Raw genomic sequence first — 26,458 nt, forward strand, 5'->3', positions numbered from 1 at the left:
TAATTTATTTTAACATGCTCTGGCTGGAAATTGGACAATTCAGTACAAAGCCAAATATGAACAGCACGCAGATGCTTTAATTGCATGTTTATTTGAAACTGCGTATGCATATGGTTTTATGGCCTGACCAATGAGTGAAATAACAAAAAGCTTTATTGGGTACATTGGAGCTCTTTTGTATTTCCCTTTGCTTTCCAGAGTATAGAAAAAAAGAACAACCCAAACTTGTAAACTGGATGATGCTGTCAACTCCATGTTGAAGGCAAATGATTGAACTCGCTGGAAACAACCACTTAGAAGTTGGCACGATGGCCCTTAATTAATAGGTGGTCTACTGGTTCAGATTTCTTAAAATAGCTTTGCTTCCTGAAAGCTTTGAAAAAAAGGGAATAATCTTTACTGCTCCAAAGCTGATACATTTCAATCTTCACTAAAACCAAGTGGTTTAGTCTCATACAAGTACATGCTCTATATTGTAAATCTAGATATTTCCATCCAATCACCACCAGCTGAGTGTGCATGGAATTTACGTAATTCTTGCCAAATCAAATCAGCCAAAGAGAAAGATGGGGCTCTATTCATTCTGGCAAAGTGGGACATGCTTGTAAAATGGAGACTCATACAGGAGCTAGTCTGTCTCTCACTACTCTAAAATGGGCACTCAATTCCATGCTCCAACCACCATAATGTAAAATTTGACCTTCCATTTAGGGAAATGGAGTGCTACATCTATGAAATAATGTCTCACCGTCACTCTGATCCTCATCCCTGGGAGGAAGGATAGTTCAGTAGTTAGGGTGCTAAACTGGGAGACCAGAGTTCAATTCCCAGCTCTGTCACAGACTAGGATTGTGAACTTGGGCAAGTGACTTAGGGTAAAAACCTTCAAGTGACTTGACATGTAGGAGCCTATGTCTCATTGAAAGCCAAGGAGACTTAAGAGTCTCGAGTTCTGAAATATTTAACGGAGTGCCTACGTTCCAGATCCATACAGTGAGGATAATAGCACTTTCCTACTTCCCAGGAGCTGCTGAGAGGAGAACACTAATTGTTCAGATGTAACAATAAAGGAGACCCTATAAGTACATCTCGTATCTGGATCCAATGACAGTCATGTTAATCCCATTACCTCTTTGGCCACAGTGTGCCAGTGCTGATGGCTTTCACACACATCCATCCGTTCCTTGTGGAAGAATCTGCACTTCTCTGGAACCAGCAGGACATCACTTACAAACTCACCCACTGGAAAACAAATGTTTCTATCAAACAACAGTTCTTGTCCCGTCAGATACATGTTTGACCTTCAAACTCAAGAGATGACTAGCACTAAAATCTTCAACAGTGAACTTCATTATTGACCCCATTAAGAATCTATGTTGCTATACAAATCTTAATGACCCAGTTCAGACTAACAGCTAAGAGACCTGCTCTAAGACAAAGCTTCTAGTTCTATTCTTGGCGCTCAGAACAAAAAGTAGGAGAAGCTGAACAATGAAATACGCGAGCCAAAACCTGCAGGTTACGCTGAATGCACGTTTATAAAGCATGTCAATGAACAGCTGCTCATGGAATCTGCGGAGTAGACTGAACAAGTTTCTCACAAAGAAAGGATTGCATATATGATGGTCTTTAAACCATTTTAATCAATTAGTGTCACATGGCAGAAGCTATTCCTGGTTGCCAAAAGCTTCAGAAGCCTGGCTATTTGCAGCCAGGAGCATTTTCCATGATTACAGGGTTCCCTAGCCATTTTCTGCTTATGCCAGAGGAGATGACAGCGAACTCACTTCACTGTGTCAGCTCTGTTGAGGCAGTTTCAGAGTTTAGATTAAAATCTATGTGCTCGGTACCAAGCATTTGAAACTAGGTTCAGGGCAACTCAGCCACAGCTATAACGATTTTCCGATTTGGATACTCCAGCCAAAATGCTAAGAGCAGGAAAATAAAAGCCGTGAAGTCCACACAACCCGGTAAAGCTCAGGGCAAACTGATTATGTTGTGTTCTGATGTACACCTAACCACCAAATCTGTATTGGTGTTTTTGGCAAAAACCTTAGCTACAGACTTCCAACTTGGAACAGTTTGCCCTGTGGTATTTTTTGTAACTTCTGCATTAGCAAGGATTATAGAAAGTTAAACCTAAATCACCACTACAGTTTGAGTTAATCATCATATGCCAGACTAGATCCAGCATAACCACTTCCTAGATCATTAGGCAGAAAGTTCACCTTGGCAGACCTTATGACTGGGAAGGTTTAACATTCTAGGCTCCAGGTGAGATTCTAGTCAGTCTAACAAATTTAGATGCATCTTCCAGTAATTTTACCCAAACATGCCCAAATCTCCTAGTCTGCTTAGAAAAAAACCCCTTAAAACCCAGGTGTTTGGGAGCAACAAACCCATGAGAAATAAAATGAACACCCACACACGAGACTTACAGTCTAACAAAAATGGCTGCATTAGCTCATGTCGGACATTTACATGATGGTCAAAAACTTAACAGTATGCTCTGATTAGTTTAAAAACTGAACTCAAGTCCACCAGTTCCAAGGGGAAGAGTCTTTCAACTTGATCTAGACAGTTGAAATATTTAGCCAAGTAACCTTGAACGTGTCCTTTGCAAAAGGAATCTCGATGGCTGGGTATGCACAAATTCGCAGCAATCCCATACCACTCATCAGCACCGACTTCCTAATGGGGGTAGTGGGGTATTTCCTCCTGATTTTGCCCCAGGCCTCACCCCCACTCCACCCCTTACAAGGCCCCACCCCTGCCCTGCCCCTTTCCACCTCTGCTCCCCATTCCTCCTGCATACCACAAAAGAGCTCATCACAGAGGGTGGGAGCTAAGCACCCACCATTTTTTCCCTGTAGGTGCTCCAGGGGAGTACCCATGGAGTCAGTACCTATGCTACCTCATGATACCAACAACTTCAGAACCCTAAGAAAACATTTCTTCTGCACAGGGATGTGTGCAAGTCAAAACACTCAATCTGAAAACAGGTGCCAAGTAATGAAGGCCACATCCATTCTTCAGTTTCTCAAACAACTAGAGAGTTGCTGGTCTCCATCTCCTGCCACCCCTTATAAGTTTAAAGTTCTCCCCTCTACTGAAGGATGGGCACAGTTTAAGAACAGAACATATCCAGTCTACATTATGGAATATTTGCCCCAGTGCTTGTAAATCTCCACTAGATTAAGTCTTGCAGCATGACCATGGATAGCCTGAGTCAGCTGGCTTAGGCTCACTGGGCTCAGGCTGCAGGGTTAAAAATTGCTGGGCAGACATTAGGGCCTGAGCTGGAGTCCAGGCTCCGAGACCCTCTCCCCTCATGGGGTTCCAGAGACCAGGCTCCAGCCTGAGCTCAAATATCTACACAGCAATTCTAGATAAAGAGGAACCATTTGAAACCGCTAGATATAAATAGCCTAAAAAAATAAAGATGTCTTGCCAAGACCAAAGCAGGGAATATGAACACACCTGAGTGTTTGAGTCTCCAAGGAAACAAAATATTAAAAGCTTCACAGAAATAGTATCCGAATATAAGCGCCCAGCATTTGTGATACTCTAATACAATAGCCTTTGGGTTTTATGCCCATGGCAGAGACAAGGGAGGGGAGGGGGATTTCTTTTCCATGCCAGGCACTATTATCACAACACAGGAGTCATCCAGTTGTTGATCTGGTGAAAAAAGTGTGTAGAATTTCACCTTATAAGAAATAATTTTTAGAGAAACCTCAACACAAAAGTAGGGATCTGATGCGAAAGGTCAGTTTAGAAGGCTGGTTTCCTCTCTGAGCAAATCAGGTCAGAGACCTCTGATCCCTAAGGGAAAAAATGTTTGAACGAGTTACTTCCCTCATTAGAGGCCTGCTCCACATTAAGTACTTACCCAGACACTTGTAGGGCACAACAATGTGGGTGTGGCCCTTGCACTGCTTCTTGCCTTTCTTACACCAGTTGTCAATGCTGACTGGTTGGTTGGCCTCTACCACATTTGTAATCTGAAGCTCTGGATAGATCTGTTCAAAAAACCCATATGCTAAAAACACAGACCAAGATACATACATGCTAAAACACTGGCAAAAACACAAAGGGGCATAATAAAAAGGACTCTTTATAAGGAATCGGGGGGGAGGGGGGGGAAGGGAGAAGAGACATGAAGCAAACTGGTTCTCTAAGCTAAAACAAGCTCATTCAGTTTAATTGGGTTAAGGAAACAAAGGTGTAGAACGTATTAATATGACTGCTATGTCTTGAAGTTCTCCACAAGTCTAGACACTTAGCTTATATATTTAGTTAGTGCTACGTAAATGAGATGCAGTACTAGTTGTATCAGGTTTGTTAAATAGTCATGAAAGTTTGCCAGCCCAGCCACAGTCTGTTCTACTCCCTGCATCATGCTTCCCAAAAGAAATAAAAGTAAAATTTAAAAAAATTATGAGTTATTTGCTGGTCACTTAATCTCAGATGAAGTGGATAAATAGATTTTGCAAGGCTGAGTTTCTAGAGCATACTGGAGAGGGAATGGGAGTGTCTAAAAAAGAATAAAAAGCTTTCAAACACTAACAACGTTTTCATAAAGACTTTTCCTGATATTTAGCAGCTTTGTGTCAGCTTGAATGTAATGCCAAGGATAACAAGACTGAACTTCAAATATTTAGAGTCGATATGAAACGCTGTCTTGGAATCGTGAGAGTGGTGACATTATTTTGCACATATTATTCCAATTCAAGTGTACATATTGGTTTTTGGTCATAAAGCTTAAGGCAAGAATGGTCAAAGGAGCCCAGTGGAATTAGGCACCCAAGTCCCATTGAATTTTAATGAGACTTAACTACCTAGCTCACTTCAGCTCCTTTGGAAATCCCAGCCTAAATCAATACTCGGATAGTCTCTGAGGAAAGGATCTCAGAATTTTTTTTTGGTCTTCAACTATACACTGAAGTTCAAATTATGGAAACAGAGTGCCATGCAGTGGTACAATAAGTCTTCTGAGCTTTCACCCAGCAAACATACTAGGTGGGGAATTCAAGTGATGGTTTACCAGAAGAAATGCGTAATCTGGAAAGCAGTTAAAGCTCCGCTCCAGAGCGGACTCTCCTCACCTCCTCACAGTATTGTAGAATTTCTTCCTTTCTTCCAAAGCAGCTCTTGGTCCCAGAAGTATCAGGCTCCCATTTCCCAGTCTGGATATTCACATGCATATTTAGCTTCCCACAGAACATTGCAATCTGAGGCTCAGCCACAGCAAACCCTGTTCCAGCATTTGCTGCAAGTGCCTGTGAAGAGAGAGATGAAGATACGTTTATTCATATGAAGCAGTCAGTTTCACGTGCTTCAGAGAACTAGAATTGTTTTAGTCATCTTTAAAAGGGGTAAAAGTTTTCTTCTCTAAAGCCTAGCCACCCTTCTTCTATCATTTCACAGCATTAGATACTTTACTAAAGACCAGTACAGTACAAGTCATTTGTAGACTCCAGAACAAACTTTGGGGCACAGGACTTCTGGGGAGATTCAAGAGCTCACCTCCAAACACCAACACATAGGAAAAGTGACATTAACAGTTAACATGGGAAAGTCCTCAGCTAGAAGTACCCAACAAGAGTCCTTGAAACCCACCCAACAGCAACACCATTCCTGTGTATCCCAACAGAAAGACCACCCACTGGCTCAGGCCTGCTCTGAGTTTTAAACAGAATGTTTCTCAAGATGGATGTTGCTGAGAAATGGAATGGGCGTTGGGGGGGGGGGAGGAGTTGTGACTCTGAATCAGTGTTTTTTTTTGAAGCTGAAGAGAGTCAGCCCCCATAAGTACATGGTACAAGAGCCAAATAGCTGCTAAATTGAACTCTGCAAAGCCTGCCATCCCCTCCCTCCTTTAGTGCACTCCTATGGATATTTGTATTGGCACAACCTTGATGCCAATTCCATTGTCCACTCCATCCACCACCAATTGAGATTGGAGTCATACGATACGAAACTTGCAGCACATATCAGTACAAACCCATCTTCTGGGCACACAGCAAGTGTATCAATGAAATGAAAGCTCAGGCTGCTTCTTCTGAAATCTTGCTCACTGCCCAAGAGGAGGGGATTAGGCAGACTCATCATGCAACTGAGTTTTGATCAGGCCAAAGTTATATTGGAAATTCAACATCCTGCATATTTTTTTAATAGTCCTTGTAAAGTGATGAAGCTAAAGCAGGTGGACCACAAAATCCACTCCCAATTCTCAAGCAATTCAAGCATTCAACATGGAGATTTATAAGTGTTTCCAGTCAAGAGGACTAGCAGCAATTAGAGAAGCAGCATTATTGCCTCAGGGCTCCTTTTCCGTAGCCGACACTGTGGCTTTAGGCCACTAACCTTCCCTGCATGTTTAACCTTCCAAGCATACACATACACACTGTACTGTTCACATTCCATTGCCTGCAGGTCCCTATTAACCTGTGTCAACAAGAGTAAATTTAAAGCAGGCAATTGAACGATCAAGTGAAGAATTCAACTGGATCATGCTGCAGGCACCCACCAATTGCTATATATTAAATTAGAGAAACTAGCCTGCATGACTAGTCTCCCTCACACACACCGCCCTTCTGAATCACTACCAGAGAAGATATTGCAACACACCTTGAGGCAAGAATTGTATAGCACCAAGCATACTGTTGGCATTTAGGAGATAAGGTCAACTCAATATTTACACATTTCTTGAGAGTTAGGCTGCTCTCAAGTAGACAGATAAGGGACTGGCTGCTATTTACTCAAATCACTTAGCCCACTGGGGTATATCTTCACTGCACAGTTAACCCAGACTTTTTTTTCCCAACTAACCACAACCCCACATCCATGCAAATAACCCTGACTTGGTTTGGAGGTGCTTTAAGCCCACACTAGCTTATACAGCTGGGATACAGGTTAAAACTGGGGCTCTGATTTAACTGTCTGGAACCTGACCACTTACCAGCTAGGATGCAAGCCAGAGAAAGAAAACATTCGAGTTCTGATAGTCCTATGTTCTTCCTATAATCCCCCCCAGAGGACAGTCAAATTATTCCACAACTGATAGGGAAAGAACCCTGGAGCGTCTCCAGGCACATCTACACTGTAAACTATTGCCAACACAAGGTACATTACTATAAAAAACTGCCACAGGTACCATATTGCTTGTGCACGTGCATACGTCGCTCCTTGCGTCAGCGCTGTGTGTATTCAGTAGGAGTGAATCTTTTGACGGACAGTGCAGTGCACCCTGGGTACCATGCAACTCCCCACCATCCAATGCATAGTCTTTTGGGAAGTTCTGGCATTGCATAATAGGGAAGAAATGAATCATGCAGGCGTGACTGAGACTGCGGGGTCAAGTTCCCATCATGCCATTTTCTCCAGCCCATAACACCATCTCTAACCCAAAATTTTCCACACATTTTCAAAATCCCACAAACCCACTCAGAACCGGTCACTGTCCCCCATCTCTGACAGAAGCAGGGAGCCTGCAGAGCTCTGCACCATTGTCATGAGTGTGGCATGTCTGACCCTCCGGTACTCGCAGATGCACAAGAAAAGCTGCAAGGAACATGGTTTCCTGGAGGTCAGATTGCTGTGAGACATAGCAAGGAACAGTTCAGGATTGTTGGTGGCGTTCATGGAGCAGCTGCAAACGGTGGAGCACCGCTTCTGGGTGGGAGAAGCCAGCAGTGAGTGGTGGGAGTTGCACTGTAATGGAGGCTTGAGATGATGAGCAGTGGCTGCCAAACTTTTGGGTGTGCCAGGCCACATCCCTTGATCTGTATGCTGAGCTCATCCCAGCGCTCCAGCACATGGACATCAGAGTAAGAGTTGCACTGACAGCAGAGAAACGATCGCATTGTGGAAACTTGCAACACTATTGCTACCGGCCAGACAGAAGTCATTTTGGAGTTGAAAAATCCACTGTGGTGTGCTACTGTCATGCAAGTGTGCAGGGCCATTCATCAGTGCCTGCTCTGCAGGACTGTCTCGGCAATGGGCAAGGTGTTAGGAATGGATTTGCAGCAATGGGTTCCCAAACGGCAGCGGGGAGAGACTGTTGGCATGCACATCCCTATTTTGACACCACGCCACTTTACCAGAGTACATCAACAGAAAAGACTATTTTAGTATGGTTATTCAAGCGATGGGGGATCACTGGGGATGCTTCAGCATCAATGTTGGCTGGTCAGGGAAGGTGGGTGACGCTCAACTTTAAGAGCGTAGGACTGTTCATAAAGCTACAAACAAATATTCTTTCTGACTGGCAGATTACCACTGGCAATGTTGAAATGCCAAGAGTGATCCTGGGGGAGCCAGCCTACCTCTTGCTCATAAGCAGTACTGTACACCATTCACCTCAACAGCAGCAAGGAAAGATTTAGCTACCGGTTCAGCAGGTGCAGAAGGACAGTTGAATGTGCTTTTGGTAGATTGAAGGGGCACTGCTGTTTACTCACAAGACTGGATCTCAGTGAAAAAATATCACAATGGCTATAGCTGCCTGCTGTGCCCTGCACAGTATCTGTGATGCACGGGGGGAGAAAAGTCAATGGGATAGAAGGAGGTGGAGGAGCAGCTGTCTGCTGAGTTGTAACCGTCAGATACAAGTGCTATCAGAAGAGCTCAGTGTGGAGCTATACAGCTCAGAAGCTTTGAAAGAGCACTTTATCAGTGAGCCACAGTAATGCCTTGTGGTATGCTGTGCTCCTGCAATTTGGGGGCCTGATACAAATTGTGTGGTGCTTGGTGAACATCTATGAATGTAACACTAACAAGGCACCTATTAATTTTGTTGTGCCTGCCACACATTTATGTTCATTACACTGTGTCACTGATCTTACGAGTTTATCAAAGCGTATAATCAAGCAAGCGGGTGCTTTCAATATCACTAACCATGCTGCAGCACTGGATCAACTGTTGGCCTCCCGGTATGTCTGCCACAGTTCCTTTACTTTCACACGGCACTGCAGCTGATCCCTGTTGTACCCCCTCTCCTGCATCCCCCTTGCCATCTGCTCATAGATGACCATGTTTCTACAGCTGGTCTATAGTTGGGCTTGCACAGCCTCTTCTCCTCACAGGCCCAGGAGATCTGTGTACTCCAAGCCAGAGCGTGCCTGGATTGTGTAGCTAGGATGATTGGCTGGGCAGTTGTGCACAACAATGGAGAGCTACTAGGCGTGCTCCCCAAGCTGGACAATCAGAAAAAGGCATTAAAAGACTTTGCAAGGCTTTAAGAAGGAGGGAGCCTTCTGGTCCCCATTACCCCCAGGCAGCAGAGTTCCTAATCGCAACCAGAGCAGTCAGTGTCAAGCATTGTGGGACAACTGCAGGAGGACTGTTAGGGTCAACATAGTTAATAGCTTCCTCATTCATGCTGTGTCAACTTCAAGAGATCAATCATGGCTCAACACTCTTGGGAAGGTGGTGGTGTTGTGTCAGCATAATGGAGAGCTTACATCAGTGAATACAAGTTTAAGTGTAGACACATGCACAGCTAGGTCAATGCAAGGCAGCTTATTCAACCTAACTTTGTAGTGTAGACCAGTCCTCAGCACAAAAACCTATGGGGATATACCCCCCAAACAGACACAGGCGAATGCAGAAACACTGAAGACACAGTAATTGAGGTAGGCCTTTGCAGTGGGGCTGCTCGCACCTGAGCTAGGCTAAATTGGGTGCCAATCACTCAGATTAATTTAGCAGCATAGCACAGACAAGGGTCTGGGGGACTCATGTCTGTGGACTCCATGTTTCCAAGTCCGTGCTTCAGCAACTACACAACAGGCTAACATGGAAGCCAAGTTTTGGCTAAGATCTTTTCAGAAGACCAGATGACTGGCGATGGGAGGGAAGACCGCACCAGGTTCCACTCCATACAAACCCTGTTAATATCCATATTCCAGGAACAGAACACTGCTAACACAAAAACCATTTCAGATCTTGCTATAGCTCAACATTAGCCCTGTTCAACAATCTCTAAAAACTGTTTTAATTTACACACTGGCAACAGATAAGCTTCCATTCTATCAACAAATCAAGCTGGCACAAATGAACTGCTATTCAGAGCAGATCTTATTTGCCGTCTCACAAGAGACCCCACACATCCAAAATTTAACTAAATATGTAGAAGGGAAAGAGCTCAAAATTATAGCTTAGCCACTGTCTCAAAAGAAAGGAGAAGGTTTAAATGACTTGGTTGTGTTTCTTTCATGGAAGGCAGAGATGGAGCAAGGCCCCAAGAATGACCCCTCCCGGGACCATCCTGTACACTTAGGGTATGTCTACACTGCAATAAAACACTCACAGCTGGCCTGTGTCAGGCAACTCAGGCTCTCTGGGATCAGGCTGTGGGGCTATAAAACTGTAGGGTAGATGACTGTGCCTGTTAGTTACCTTATGGGCCTGTGCTGTGGCAGATGGCAAATAAGATCTGCTCTATATAATTCATTGGTTTGTTCCAGCTTCTTTTGTTGACAGAACAGATGCTTGTCAGTTTCCTGAGACTGGATGTCTAAATTGCAATTTTAAAACCCCAAAGCCCAAGCCCTGTATGCTTTGAGTCAGCTGACATGGGTCAGCCATAGGTGTTTTGTTGCAGCGTTGATACCCCTAGAGGTGTAAGGGAAGGCAGTAGTTGAGAAGCTTCAATTGCTATTCTATTCTGGGGTCACAATTCCAGAGCACTAAGTAACCACCCTAGAAAATGCAACCTCCTCCAGAGGGACAGGGGCCTAGCAATACCTGCCAAGCACTCCACAGGGCAGTTACACCGATTGGTTGACAGGGCCAGTAGCCGGGGCGGATTAGCCAATTGGGGCCCCCAGAAAAATGGGTGCTTCACCCCCAGCACACAAGCACTAGGTGGGGTGGGGCACACAGCAGCACCTGGACCCTGGCTGTGACCTTGGACTGGGGGAGCTGTCTGGCTCCCTGCCACAGCCTCAAGGCTGGAGGAGCTCTCACTCCCCACTGCAGCCCTGGGGGACTGAGCTTCTCTGGTCTTGAAAGCTCAGTGGTGGTGGGGGGGGCAGAGCCTCACAAAACTTGGCTCCGCCTCTGGCCAGTAGCATATATGCTATTAGGTACTGAACAGCAGATTTTTCCTCACATCCCAATGGGGAGTAGGTAGGTAAGAACCACAAGCCTAGGAGTTATGACTTCGCCAAATGACACATAGGCAGGATAGAAGTTGGCCCAGGAAAGTCAGCCTTCTCAGGGAGCAAAGCTCCAGTCTAGCTCGCTTATCAGGTTACTGCTAAATGATGCATGACCACAAGAGCTCTGCTTTTCTACTGCACTCGTCGCTGCAATACCTGAGCATCTGTCTTTCCAGGAAAACGCACAGCACTTAGCCTTCAATTGGTTGGACCCAAGATCAACTCCTCTTCCATGTTTCAGAGTGGCAGTCTGTATCAGCAAAAACAACAAGGAGCCCTCGTGGCACCTTAGAGACTAAGGAATTTATTTGGGCATAAGCTTTCATGGGCTAAAACCCACTTCATCAGATGCATGGAGTGGAAAATACAGTAGAGAGGTATAAATACACAGCATATGAAAAGATGGGAGTTGCCTTACCAAGGGGGGGGGTCAGTGCTAACGAGCCAATTAAATTAAGCTGGAAGTGAGCTATTCTCAACAGTTGACAAGAAGGGAGAGGAAAAAATCCAGTTGTAGTGCTAATGAGTTCAGTGTAATCTAGGTTATCCCAGAAGGGACCCCCACCGTGGGTACCAGAGTGGATGTTTCATCTGATCATATGGAGCATTTGAACACAATGGCCAAAACACCATACATCACTCAAAAAACGGAATATCAGAGTGCTGAGTCCAAAGACCAGCATGGGAATTTCTGCTACTACTAAGCAAACTCTGGAAAGTCCTGGCCTTCCTTACTGTGGTAGCATCCTCTTCCATTTAAACCAGGGCACTTCTACACTTCGATTTAGCCTTTCCTCTGGGCTCCTTTATTGTACAAAATACATGATCAGACAAAACAAAGCATGAACTAATCCTCCCTCCCATCTACCTCACAGGTATGATCTCTGTTTTAGAGAGGTGACGGCTGGCATTTTCAAGACAAGCATAAAGGGACTTAGGTACCCAAATCCCATTGAACTGACAAAAACCACAGCTGTAATGACTTACTACATCCCAACTACATATCCAGGAAAACACTCAGGAACACCAAGACGAACAAATGATCACAAAAGGAGGTAATGGCTTATTATCCTATGGGAATACACCAATTAGGTTCCCCTGCTGACAAGACCATTGTTGACCAGTGAAGGAGGAATTCAATAATGAGATATAAAGTGAAGAGAGTGTCCCTTATCCATATAAAGAGAGAAGTTTGATACAAGCTCTAAGCTTCTTTTGGGCTGAAAAGGGAGATGTGGCAGAAGTCCAAGGCAGCTGTATGACTGTTCCTATACCTCTCTCTTCTCCCACTCTCTAGCACTATTGTTGCTATGCATTTGTATGAACCGAGAGGCTTGGATACAGAATTCTGTAAGTGTGAATCCCCTATCTGCTCAGGCAAAGGTCAATCTGCTCATGGGGCTAGCCTGTCAGACCCCATCAGTTCCACAGTGGCGTACTGTAGGATAAACCAATTAGCAGGGGAAAATACTGTTTAGTCAACTTACGACATGACTGGTTCCTCTCGCACACAGTTCTGGCAAAAGTACAAAAATCTAAAATAAAACCAGCAAATCTACTCCATGCCCCTGACGTATCATGTTTACCACAAGCAACCAATGATTTATTGGACCCCGCTTACAGTTAAGACTCACAGCTTATGTCTGAGACACCATACTATGCAACAAGATGCACTGCCTTCTGGTTTATAAGCGCATGACGCGACCCCACCTGCTCCCATCCTGGCTCAAATGATTTCTTTAGTGCACAAGACTTACTGTGTTGCAGGAACTGAAATTTATGTTTGGCTTTCCATAGGTGCCTAATTAAAGCTCGTTATTTGGTGACCATGCTAGCCAATGGATCCAACAATTCACAAAAAGATGAACAATAGCAGAACAGAAATTAGAGATGGGGTGTGTCTGGAATTTTAACCATAGTGCTAACACCATAGCACCAGAATAGAATGTAGTATTTAAGTTGTGCATGGACTAGATACGTTTGACGGAACTGGAAGTCACATGGATCAGTATCAGGATACTGTATTTGAAAGAGGTTTCCTCAGAACAAGTATAGCAAATGCGAGTAGGCACCTGTATGTGAGGGGATGCCCTGATACCACCTTGATAGGCAGAAAGATGTAGGAGACTAAATCCATCCACACTAATTTCTGTATGCAAATACACCTTGTTCAAATACAGATATCTACAAATCAAGACCACCCTGTCTTCGAACCCTGATGCTATGCATTTATATTTGCTATCTTTCCAGATTACCACCTTGGTACTATGGCAAAGATCTTTCCTCCTCAGATTGTTTAAATAGCTTGCTTATCAGTGGAGTGCTGTTACCATAGTTACTTGGAATATTCTAAACCTTAATTCACAGCCAAATACACTAGTCACTTGCTCAAGATGCTGATTGCATCACTTTTAACTACATGGAAGGTTTTCATGGATTGCACAGTTGCTCCAACAAGTTAATGAACTTGTATGGTACACAAGAAGTTGTCTTCAGTCTTCAATCCCAAGCAGAATCTCTGTGGATAAGATTTAGAGATGAGAGTCAACCAACCAACCACCCTCCACTCCCAGCAATCGCAGAAGTTTAACTAATTTTCACATTTGTATCTTGTCCTACTTCTGATGAGAGAACACAGTATGACTGAAGTAGAGGCCGCACATTTGAAAGCACTCTGTTGACAAAACTGAGCAAAAATAAAAAAAAAAACCAAACACACACACAAAAGAACCATCTCCACACTGTTATTTGGCCTCAGGTAGTTTTATAACAATATACTAGAGCCTGCCAGCACTGAGCTCTCCATTTCATGGAAAGTTTTGAAGATTGGTCTGAAGGGAGTTCAACTAGGTTATAAGGCCAGGTAGCTTCTGTAGCCCATAGGATTATTTTGTTAGCTATTATATCCTACTAATCCAGCCAGCTATATCAAATAATGTTTCTCTTTCTGAATTAATCCATTTCGTACAAGATTCTTATATTTTATCAGTATTAATTCCTATAAAATTAGGATGTGTTGAAGCATAGGATACATATGTGCTTCCTAATAATTATACATAGAGTAAGTTTTGCTGAAATGCAAGAAGCCTACTGGCCTGTATCCAGTAAGATCCACTGAATAGCTAGACGTATAATCAGTTAAGAGTAAACCAGCATAAAAGCTGGCAACCTTTGGCACAGATAGGAATGGTCCCTGAACTTTGGGCAACCAAAGGGAGGAACTACACACAACACTGAATAGGTTTATCTGGCGTCTGCAACCGGTTGCAACCGCAGGGTATACCACAATCCTGGCAGTTGCCAAGAGAGCCTAGGTTGGCAGTTTTTGGAGTGAGATAATATGTAGAGAGTAAGTGTCACAATCCACTAACCTATACAATAAGGGTACCCATACATTTCTTACGGTTTGGAAATAAGATTTGGGTGTAGTAGGTTGGGATCTGAATTCCACAGCATCAGGATCCTATAAAACACCTTGTAAGGATATCTGAGGGAGCTTTAGATTTTTTTTTTTTTTGTTCTCCTATTTTCTGTCATGCTATCAGCTCAGCTTGTGTAGTATAGTACAACTACTCACCATTCCTAGCTATTGGGGAAGCAAGAACCATCGTGTTATCGGGCAAGCCAGGAGTAAGGCTGGTCCTTCACCTCTTATTACTAGGTCCTCAAGAAAGGCTGTGAGTATGTCAGGTTAAGGTACTTATAATATAAATGTTACCACCAGGAGTTTTGGAATTTTTACTGTTTTGCAGTCATAAGTTTCATAGCATTTATTTGTCTTTTGTTAATCTCAATGAAGCTTTTATCAATTTGGTATTGTCTTCAGTGTGTTTCTGCCAAGCACCCCAAGAGTTCTCGCCCAATACAGAAAGCTTGAGTTCTCAGACCCTGCAGTCTGAAAATGGACAAGAACCTATAAAACTTAGGTATGCGATCAGTGGTGAGCCATACAACTAACCCATAAAATTCAGGTCAACACTTCCTGGGATCTATTTTACAAAAGAGGAGCTTGTGGGAGGGAGCGAGCTGAGGGGAGTAACTTCTTCCCTAGCCATACGCTTTGGCACTTGTGTAGGAGAATTACCAGTTCCACGTTGCATAGTGGACAGCAAGTTGAAGGCACGCATTTTTCTCATAGGTTTTGTTCTCCTCTGTTAAACAGCAACATCCATTTTTATTAGTGGTGGTCCCGACTGGGTAGACCTTTTAGGTGCATTTGAATTGACTCTGGGACAGGGAAGTAGTACAGATATTCAGCTGTGGGACTCCAGCCACAGAGAGGATCATTACAAAGTAGGCGGCCAACCTTCAAAATGAAGAAGCAACCAGGCACACTGGAGATGGGCCAGTCTTGCATATCCATTGTAAAAAAAGCCATTAAATGCTATTCTCCCATTCGGAAGATAGGATAAACATCCATAACAGGATTCTTAACCCCAGGTTATTTGGGGGTGTTTGTGTAATAGCTATGAAGGCATCCTCAGCTTGCTCTCTAGGTTATTAGATGACTTTGATTTCCCTCCCTCCTCCCCTTTCTGTGTAATTTTGTAACCTAGTTTTAGAAAGGTTTCTAGTGCACTTTCCAAGGTTGTAAGTGTTTAATCCATAAACTTATTTTTTCCCTCTAAAAAAAAACATCTCCGGTCAGAGGATTTGGGTTCAATTAGCTAACTAAGTTCCTCGACCTGCCTATGAGTTAAGCTTGGGAAACCGGTAGAGCAATCGTGTATAGGAGTGCCCAACCAACCTCCAGGTGGAATGGTCTTAATTGTTATAGGCATAGAAAAGCTTCTGAGAGTAGAGCCATCTGTTGTTCTTTGGGCCCTTTCCATTTCTGCCAACACTTGTGATGTACTGGCCAGAAATTAACAAGGCATTCACACTCTCACTCACAGGGACAAGCAATTTAAATACCTATATTGCTTTTTAGTGAAAAACTCATCTTCATTACCGTTGAGCTGCTTTCTGTAATGCTGCTGTACAACGGTCAAACTTGCTTAGGTTCCAGAAACCTGAAGGCCTACTTTCCAACAGCTTCTGTTTTAGCCCTAAAATAGAAGGCCCTTGGAATTGTACTTTGGATTTAGAGCGGTATTAGAACTCCCCCTTACCTAGTAAAGCATACATAGATAGGTGGGATGGAGCAGACATCAATTCAGGTGATGCGAGCTCTTCCGAAGGATTGGAGCGAGACCCTTGAACTTGATCTTTTCAAAATAATTGTTGACATTCTCCACGTCATTTCCAAGCCTTATCAATTACTAAATGTGTCAGCAGACGCCACTTCCTCTTCCTCGGCTATACAGTACTGTAGCAAGACTGACCAGGTAGTTGTTACTGCATATGCAGCATGGCTCTAAGTAGAGCTTTTTGCTGTTCAGCTTCAAAAGAGTCTGTCATACCCTTCCCTCTGAGCATCCTGTTCTTTAAAGGGACAATTATAATCGATCTTCAAATAGCATTATTTAATAAAATTAAATTGAGGCTTATAATATACCACTGAGACCTAAATGGTGATTTCAAGCTGGCGTGGCCAGATTTCACCGTTAATATTCACAGGCAGCATGCCGGCAGGAAGGGAAAGATTTTACAGATTGAAGTTAGCCTTGCCAACAGTGCTTAGCTACAGGAAGTAATTTTGATTGACAGAGCCAGAAAATGGTGGGAGAAGCAACGGCTTAGGGAGAGAACTCCAGGTGGGCCTGATGCCCATTTCAGTGAGCTCTAACTTGTGGATTTTTTTTTTTTTTTTAAAATACCCTCACTGGATCAATTCCAGCCTCTAACAGCAAATGCAACACCAGAGCTCCAATATGCACCACTGCACCTGGTGCAGACAACTACCAAGTCCTTTCTCCAACTGTACCATGTACAAAATGGGGCACGAAGTTCCAATTCCAGACACCACTCAAGGACTGAAATATCTAGTAATGTGTTCCACTGCAGAGTCTAGCAGACCTGACAGGACTCCCCCTGAAAGCTTTTCCTTTACACATTTCAGCCTATTCTGTATGTAGTGTCCCCACTGGTTTGAAGTCACTTGCCGAGGTAGTAGTAATTCAACATCAGACTGGACTGATCCTACTAGCTAAATAATGCCGTAGGGTGCCATTTGCACTAGCATTTGCACAGATATCATGTGCATTTAAGGGAAGTAAACAGGAAGTGCACACATTTATTTTGGTACAGAATCTATTTTCCTGGCGCTTGGTAGATATTGAGTTTCATGGCAATAAAGCAGAGTTGGTTAGCTGTCCAACCTGGGACTAGCGAGATTCTAAACTCATCATGGATATCACTTCTGTGGTAACACTGCCTCTGTTGGTAGCGTGCAACAGGCCCCAAAGCATGTTCTTTAAAGGGCTATTACATAATGCTATTATGGTCAACCCTTTAGCGTACTAGTAAAAAAGTCAATTTATATACACATACTTAGGCCACTGAAATCCTTCATTCTCCAGACACCTCCAGATTTCTGAGGAAGTGAGGGGTGGACAGAGTCCAAGTGTAATTAGAATAATACACTCGTTTTGATAAACCTGATAAAATCCTACACCTGCAAAATTGCAGTTTGGATCCCAAACAAGGGGACTCAGCATGTGGAATGCAAACCTCTGTTCTTGCCAGTTCTGAAGGAGCTCTCAGCCATTTCAGAAACTACGGTCTGGTCTACACTTAATTTAGGTTGACACAGCTCTGTCCATCAGGGGTGTAAAAAAAAATCCATACCTGGGACTGACACAGCTATGCCAACCTAGTCTCCAGCGTAACAGCAGCTATTGTCATTTGGGGAGATGGCGTTCAGACGGAAAACCCCTTTTGTCAGTGTGGTTTAGGCAGCATGTAAAACACAGGATTATGCTGACATAGCTACAGCAACATAGCTATGCTGGTATCGTTTCTGTAGTGTAAACATACCCTCAATTCAGATAATTGTGTCAGGGGGAACTACAAACCGGTTTCTGTCTCAATTCTTCAGCAGGCTTCAACTTTTTGTTTTGAGGAAGTGGGGAAAGCAGAGGAATTATCTTTTACTTCGCAAACGTATAAACCTATGAGCGGTCCAAGGGATTTTTTTAATCACAGTAGAAGTGTGGCTGAGTTTCCCCTTTGTGAAAGGAAAGTCATTATGCCTTGTTTGTTGAAATAGGAACTGCGAGTTCCTCTACCAGCAGCAAGATTTCTGCAGAAAGTCAAATTCAACTCCATTCTGACTTTTCAAAGATTAATGTTACAGGTGGGTGTCCAATCATCCTCATCTGATAGATTAGTCAGCAGGTCCCAGACTACAGTCCCACAAAACCAGAGCAAAAAGGAGCTCTTGGATTTTTTTGACTTGAACAAGATCTATTGATGCAGCATACTGCTTTCAAAGAGTTTATCTGGAGCATTTGTTCTTGAAAACTGTTGGCTCTTGATTACACTTTTCAAACAGCACTTGGATTCAAATTCAGCATCAAGGTACTAAAGTTACATCAAGTGTAACATTCTGTATTTGCAGTGTGCCCCAACTGGAAGTCAGACCCATTGTCAGGTCTATTATATAGTGGACAAGATCTGCATGCATAGGCTCTCATTCGGGTAAATTAAGTTTATTTTACAATTACTACTTGAACCAGTAAGTTGGAAAATGGTTTAATTTCTAATTAATTTTTAATGTAACAGTAAGTTGCCGTACTTTCAGACTGTTTAGCATTTGAATGAATAAGGTGACAAATTTAGTTTTATGAAGATTTTAGTACCAAGAAAAACTGATTTCACAATAGAAACCTCCAATTTGGTATACCAGAGTAGTCCACTCCTCCATCCAGCCCAATATTAGGCCTTTAGGTGGCCAATAACCAACACTTCAAAAGGGAAGAAACACCTCCACACAGCTGATTTTGCAGTTCTGTACATGGAGGAAAGATTCTTTCCTAGTTGACAGATGATCAGCTGACACCCCGAGGCAAAAGATCCCATTACTTCATATCTTAGAACTGAACTACACTATTGTTCAAATTTATCCACCCCTTTTAAACGTACAGCGAGTAGGAAAACTAAAGTACAGCTTTGTTTGTTTCAAGTTTACCTATTAACTGAGCAACACCCTCTCTCATTAGATGAACACAGATTTTGCCATATTGGATCAGACCACTGGAGATTTTTCTAGTCGAAGGAAGTTGCTCTAAAAACTCCAGCCTCTAACATTTGTATACTACTAAGGAAAGCCCTGGTCATAAATTAGGACTAGGGCCATACCAAATTCAAAGCCATGAAAAACGTGTCACAGACCATGAAACCCAGTCTCTCTCCTCCCCTTGTGAAATCTGGTCTTTTGTGTGCTTTTACCCTATACTATACAGATTTCACAGGGGAGACCAGCATTTCTCAAACTGTGTATTCTAACCCAAAAGGGAGTTGGGCGGGGGGGAAAGGGTTGCAAAGTTATTTTAGGGAGTCACAGCATTGCCACCCTTACTTCTGTATTGCCTTCAGAGCTGGGCGGACGGAGAGCGGTGGCTGCTGGCCAGGTGCCCAGCTCTGAAGACAGTGACTCGCTAGCAGCAGCATAGAAGCGTGGCAATACCATGCCATGCCATCCTTACTTCTGCGTTGCTGCCTTCAGAACTGGATGGCCAGAGAGTAGCGGTTGCTGACTGGGGGCCCAGTTCTGCAGGCAGCAGCACAGAAGTAAGGGTGCATCACTGGCCACAGCCGTGCAGAAGTAAGGGTAGCAATACTGCACCCCCACCTCACACCCCTCCCTTTTTGGGTCAGGATCCCTACAACTACACCACCATGAAATTTCAGATTTAAATAGCTAAAATCATAAAGTTTACAATTTTAAAAAATCCTATGATCATGAAACTGATCAAAATGGACCAAAAATTGGTAGGGCCCTAATAATGAGGGCTTGAGTGGCCACAGATCATATACAGACTAACGGCTACTGAGGGTACTCAGCACCTCAGAGGGAAGTGTATAGCCCTGGCTTGTGTGGTCAACAGACTGGGTTTCCTACAGGGAATGGCAGCATTGAGGCACCAGAACCAATTACTGTTACGGTGATACAAAACAGCATCAGATATTAAGAGTCTGGAAATTTCAGCTTGCGTGTGGTACATCTTCATTTAGCTTCAGGGTATTGGAATCCATCACTGTAGTTTCTCTTTAATTAAGCTAGAGCATAACCCAAAGGCAGTAACACTGCTGATAAGTCAGAGTGTACACGCAATGGAGCTTGACTCATACTTCAGAGTATGCAGCACAATGTGGTAACTTCTCCACCACGTTGGTGCATAGACCTGGTGTAATAATTGGGCCTACAAATTGTTTTACAGGTAAGCACACAAGGTAAAAGTAAGTGAACGTTTATAAAGTGTCACAATAAACTTCAAGGTAAGTGTTGACAGAAAAACTGCAAAAGGGAGACAGTGAATTAGTACAAACAAAAACAACTACAGATATAAGTCAAGGACTATATCAATAACTAATTTCATGCCTGGTAAACAGGACAGTGAGAGAAGAAAGACTGTCAGAAACTAGGTCTAATTGGTGGACAAAATAGTGAGAGAACGAGCTATTCCACCCATCACTCCCTTAGAGAAAGGCTGGGGAGAAAAAATTAGCTACTGGAGCAAGCTTCAGTATCATGACTGCGACCTCCATCATTCCCCTGGGACCTTCTTCATCCTAATCATGAAAAGTGTCCTGATCAGACCAGGCCAGAGAGAGGAAGCTGGAGGACATCACCCACCTCTGCTGACTCCAGCTAAATCCCAACCACCACCTGGGACGTGAGATTGTCTAGCCTCTATGTATTCTTTTCCTTCCCCCATCTTATTTCTTTCCTCTCTCCCATTTTTTCCTTCTAAGAGTTCGGCTCGGCCAGACAAGACTACTTATTATGCAACACTGCTGTCAGCCTGTTACTTGAGAAGCAGTTAAAAGCAATGCCTTAAAACAGCTAGAGGCTGGTACAAGTTTGCCAGGTCTCAGAGTGACTGATTAGTCTGTGTTGGGCCTGTGTTTTCCCCAGCAATGATGTTGCAAGTGAAAGTCAGCATCAGAGAAGTGGCATTTTCTATCTTTACTGTTTTTTTCTTCCTTGTGTTTGTCTGATGTTTTAGAAGGAAAAATTTTCTTGTTTGACATCCTTTTGGATGGTACCAGACATGGTGATAACTGTCCTTTCTAGGGAAAAGAGAAGTTAGTTGAGAGGGGCTGGAGCTGTTTCATCTTTTAGAAAACTTTTCTCCAGCCAAAGGAAAGTGAACAAGGACTGCTGTTAAAGTGAAAGCCTTATAGAATACTTAACATTTTAAATGCTTTGTTTTTACTTCTTTTCTGCATCTTTAATAAGAGATCAGGATTTGTAGTGGTGTTTGCGCCATGGTACTCAACAGGCTGAGCTCTGTTTACCACTGTGATGCTCTCTACCCTGTTGCCAGCTCAGGACAGGGCTGCAGGTTAATTCACTCATATGCCAATAGAGATCAAAAGGAATGTCAAAAGGTATTGTAGCATAATCAGACCAGTTCATTAGTGCGTTAGTTTCGTTCAAAGGAAATGTTAGTGGCATTGTCTTCACTTATCTATAACCTATTGATTGCTATTGCATTACCTTATGTATATCCCTGTAATTAGTTAACCCTAGATCAAAAGGGTGTGTTAGTGTTAAGATGAGAACATACTTGATGTGTGAGCTTCATGAAAACTAAGGAAGGGTGGTTGTTTGCTACTATATTATCTTTTATATTGTGTATATCCCTGTAGTTAAATTGCCCAAACGCAATTGGAGGCTTGGAAAAGTAAAAAAAGAAGAGCGCTAACTTCAAAGCAAGGGCCATTGTGTTTGACAATGGAAATTCACTGGCCCATGTGGGTGAAGTCTGTTCAGACTGTTGTCTGGAGAAGCAACTAAAGTAATGATTCAAAGGAAGATCCTTTATCTGATTGTTTGGACTGTTACAAGGAAGGTACCAAATGTAAAGTGGAGATCACCAGAAACATCTGGGCTCCTGAAAAGACTTTTGGGAAAACAGACTACTACATCTCTGCTATAATTTTGAACCTACAAACTCTGACTCACCTGTTAATCTTTACCTGCTTTAACCCCTCAATAACTCGTTTATTTTTCTTAGCTAATAGTTCTCTAGTAAACTAACTGAAGGTTTGTCAGCATTGTCTTTGGTGTGAGATCCAAAGTACCAACTGATCTGGATAAGTGACTGATCCTTTGGGATTGAAGAAACCTGATGTGGTGTGAATTTTGGTTTTAATATCCTTTTATTTATCACAAAGCTCAGTTTGTCTGGGTGGCAAGATAGGCTGGAGGGTCTAAAGGGCAGTCTGTGACTCCATGGTAAGACTGGTATAGTGATCCAGGAGTTAACATTTGTTACTCACTTGGTGAAATCTAATAAAAATATGCCACCAGTTTGGGGTGCCTGCCCTTGTTCTCTGACAGTCTGCCTTGAGATTGGCTCACAATCTTTCCCCAGCAGCATGACAACACCCCAAACCTTGTTTAAAATGAACACTGGATAGTGACTGGGTTATGTTAACATCTTTGACTATTGGGGCCTATTTATTCAATCAAAATACAACAGACCTTATATTAAGTAAGCCACAAATCCCACATTTATAGTAGTTTTTTTAAATTGTATTTCCTATTCTAGTCTAGAGTCTAACAAGGGAGTTGTCACAACTGCAGCCCTTCCTATGGTGATGTAATATCCATTAATTGGGAGGATACAAGATGAACTCACTTAAATGCACTGGGGAATTCCAGCAATTCCTTTGAAGCAAAGATGAAATTCACTGCTCAGCAGAATTGAAAACATTGCTTTCTTAACAAAAAAATTTAAGGCTCATGTATTCATCTCTTATACCAAATATTTTACCCCCTTCCTTTGTAGCACCAATATATCAACGGTTTGTACATGGATTCATCTGGTTTTTGGCACAGTTACAACTGGCATGTTTCTGCCACCCATATGGCTGGAGCGCATGTGAGTGATTCCCTGCTCTCCAGGAGGATGGTCCTTGATAAGATTATGAACAAAACTGGACAGATGCCTCTATTGGGTACAGCTTCAACTGTTTCAGTCCGATTTGAGGCTTTAATCTGAAGCTTTTAGAAAAAAACAGAACACCAGGGTTGATGATTAGGATTGAACCCTTCCAGAGCACAATGTATACAGCAGGGTCCAAAAGAGCCCTGGAGCATTCAACATGGCTGCAAAATGCAATTGCATTTAATGTCACCTGTGAAATGATTGTTTAGGGCAGGCTAGCATTCAGTAAGCCAACTTTGTAATGGGAAATCTGGAGAAAGCAGAGGGCTTTTATACTTGACTGTATGAATATAATACTTGAATTTCACCAATTTTAGTGGGATTTATAACTTCTTGTTAACAGAGAACTTGTTTTGTGCTTCCAATTGTGTTTCGTGCTTTGTTTTTCCTAGTTGCTCTTCCTGCCTTTATTTAGCAGGCTTCGTGGCTGGAACCAAGGAAGACCAATGCCTGAAGCAGCAGGCAGTAAATCTACCGGCTAGCAGCTCATCCTAGCTTTATTGCTTTATTTTTTTTGAATTGCTGATAATTATAATAATGCACATGGGCAGGGGTCCAAGACAGGAAGAATTACTGTCTGCAGGCAGATCTGGTGTGAGCTGATAATACTGGCCTGTGTTTGCTTGTGAATTTAGATGGTAGCAAAGTAGTCTTTGGCTTACTTTAACTTGCTGGAAGAGGTGGAGATTTTCATCTGCTTGTCCCTTTATTGACTTTTGTGATGGGGAATACAGTACAAACAGCTAATTGGAGCTGAATGCAGGAGCTGCAGTTGAAACTAAAATTCCCTCTCAGCTTTATCATCAATATACAGGCTTGATACCGTGTTTGAAGACACTAACTTGCTTTATATTTTCATATGCTGCAGTTATAGTGCATAATATATGAGGAGTACTCAGGACTTGCTACATTATTTGCTGCTTCTGCATCCTGCTTTGCCTTTCTAGAGAGGCAGAGATTTGTCAGCCTGTGACCTTTCACTCTAGTTTAGAGGGGTAATTGGGGGCTTTGGAAAACTATTTCCCCACCTACTCGATTTATTGAGCATAATAAACTAAAGCATTTATGAGTCATTGGGCAGATGAACTGCAAAGGGCAGATAAGCAAACTGGTACTGTAAGTGGCCAAGTAAGTTGGTCTCAGCCAGTGGCGACTGAGCCACACCCATGGTTGAGCATAGCCTTCGCTGCATGCTGAAGGCTGCACAACAAAGTTCCTTCAGCATCCTCGACAATTCCCCTAGAGAGGCAGAGTCTAGATTCCCGGAACAAATATTGCCCAACTCAGAACTGCTGTCTGTAACTCGATTCAGTGGCAAAAATTGCAGGCTTTCAGAGCTGAAGAGTAACCAGGAGGACAGTGAAGATTACATCAGATCTACCCTAAAGGACACAGTGTGAAGTGTGCTGTGTGGAGAGGTAGCAAACGCTACTCCAACTCTGGGAGATCCTATACAACTTACTGATAAGGCCACCATCTTCCTCACACTCACAACTGCTGAAGTTTTCTTCATATCGTACTGCCACAATACAAGCAAGCAGTGAACCATCTCCCTTTTTAAATAACCTTACTGGCTTGTGCTGCTGAAGTGCTTTTTACCTACAAGAAAAAAAAGTCATATGCAGCATGTACATAAAGAGGACCTATTTTACTGCTGAACTACAGTAAAAATTCAAGTGACCTGCCCAAGGTCACAACCAATGGCTCAGCCTGGATTAGTCCCCAGCCCCTCATCTCACCAATCTGTGTAATTAGTCTATTATTGCTTTCCCACAGGAATTATCTGTTAGAGAAGCCAACCATGTGGTCTTATTCTGACTGGTGCACTTGGAGAGAATGGGTTACATTTGTTTTATAAACCAAAGCCCTATTAAAGCAGAAATCAGAGACTACTCCAAGGAAAGGGTGTGTGTGTGTGTTCAAACCTTTTAGCAGTATCCCTTTTCTTCTGCAACACTGCAGAAGGAGATGGAGATTGCAGAATTATCATCATCACTTTATGTATAATTTTATCTTGAAAAGGAAAGTGATCTAGAGCAGTTTTAGATCTTTGGACATCCATCTTACTCAGTGACTACAGATGCCCCACAAAATCTAGAAGGTCCCTGGCGCACAACTGACTTAATGCCATCTTATTACATTTAGCAAGTGTGTTCTGGGGTAAAGCAGCTTCTGAAAGGTGAAGCCATTTGCTTTTCCATTACTAACCAAGCTGAAAGTTAAGATGACTTACGATTTCCTTAGGGTACAGGCTTCACTGATAGCAGCACAAATCTGGGAATAGCATTAATGGCTGCTAAACCACCTGCTGAAGCTCTCTTATGGATTAACTGATGATTCACTAGCTTAAAATGTCTCTGCTAGATAAGGCTGCATTGAATGTGTTCACTGGTGCATAACTTACCCTCCCTCTTCTAAAATGAGAGCTCTCTACCACCTCAGGAACAGATATAAAATAAACCATAATGTATAAATCTTATTCCAAAGCAAAAAACTACTCCCCAAAACCACACACCAATACAAACCTCAAAAGATAATTTGTGGGAAAGTCTTCACACCTTTTACTAGTAAATGTAACTTGGATATCAATGTAAACCAACAAGAGACTTTGGTAACACACAGATTTGTTCAAGTCATCTGGTAAAACTGAAAGGGGATACCTGTTTTACCAATGCTAACGTAATTAGTGCCCCTCTGAACAGTCAGCCCAAAATAATGTTTATTTTGAAGAGCTAATGAGCATGTTAGGTGCTTTACAGGAAATACAAAGGCAACAACATGTCCATGCTTCAACATGCTAAAAGCATAACTGATGGTCTTGACAGACAAGTGAGGGGATAATATGTGACAGAAAGCGTAGTGGCTGGTAGGATAGGGTTTACCAATGTATGAACTTGTGGTTACTCAGTTTAGCCACATTCCTTATCAGTTCAAGTATTGTGGGTTGGGTGGTGCTGCACATGAGTTTTTAATCTCTAAAAAGATCTGAAGGCGGCAAGCATGAAACTGAGGTGCTTTTTAGGGTGTGTTCTGTCTTGCTGCCCTTGATGCTTGGAAGAAAGTACAGAGGTTTACAGGAGAAGGAAGGAAGGCAGGACCAAGTTCAGCACACTGATTCCAACCATTTGGAAGTTCAAGCTAACCTCCTAGGAAGAACTTATTCGGTACTTAGGCTGGATAGCTGTGTGTGCATACTGCAATTGTTTCAGAACTTGTCAGTATGGG

General features: G+C 42.9%; 1 protein-coding gene across 4 annotated transcripts in view; it reads right to left on the reverse strand.

The window, feature by feature from the left end:
* The window catches only part of APLP2 (amyloid beta precursor like protein 2), a 73,764-nt gene that overhangs the window by 22,749 nt on the left and 24,557 nt on the right, over nucleotides 1–26,458 (reverse strand). For all 4 annotated transcript variants that reach the window (XM_077840034.1, XM_077840033.1, XM_077840032.1 and 1 more), the window contains exons 2-4: nucleotides 5,109–5,282; nucleotides 3,893–4,022; nucleotides 1,130–1,242 (exon numbers count right to left, since the gene is read on the reverse strand). In XM_077840034.1, coding sequence (XP_077696160.1) covers nucleotides 1,130–1,242; nucleotides 3,893–4,022; nucleotides 5,109–5,282 — 417 coding nt within the window. The remainder of the gene's footprint in view (nucleotides 1–1,129; nucleotides 1,243–3,892; nucleotides 4,023–5,108; nucleotides 5,283–26,458) is intronic.

This window comes from Eretmochelys imbricata, chromosome 22, assembly GCF_965152235.1.
Source record: "Eretmochelys imbricata isolate rEreImb1 chromosome 22, rEreImb1.hap1, whole genome shotgun sequence".
Classification (NCBI taxonomy): domain Eukaryota; kingdom Metazoa; phylum Chordata; order Testudines; family Cheloniidae; genus Eretmochelys; species Eretmochelys imbricata.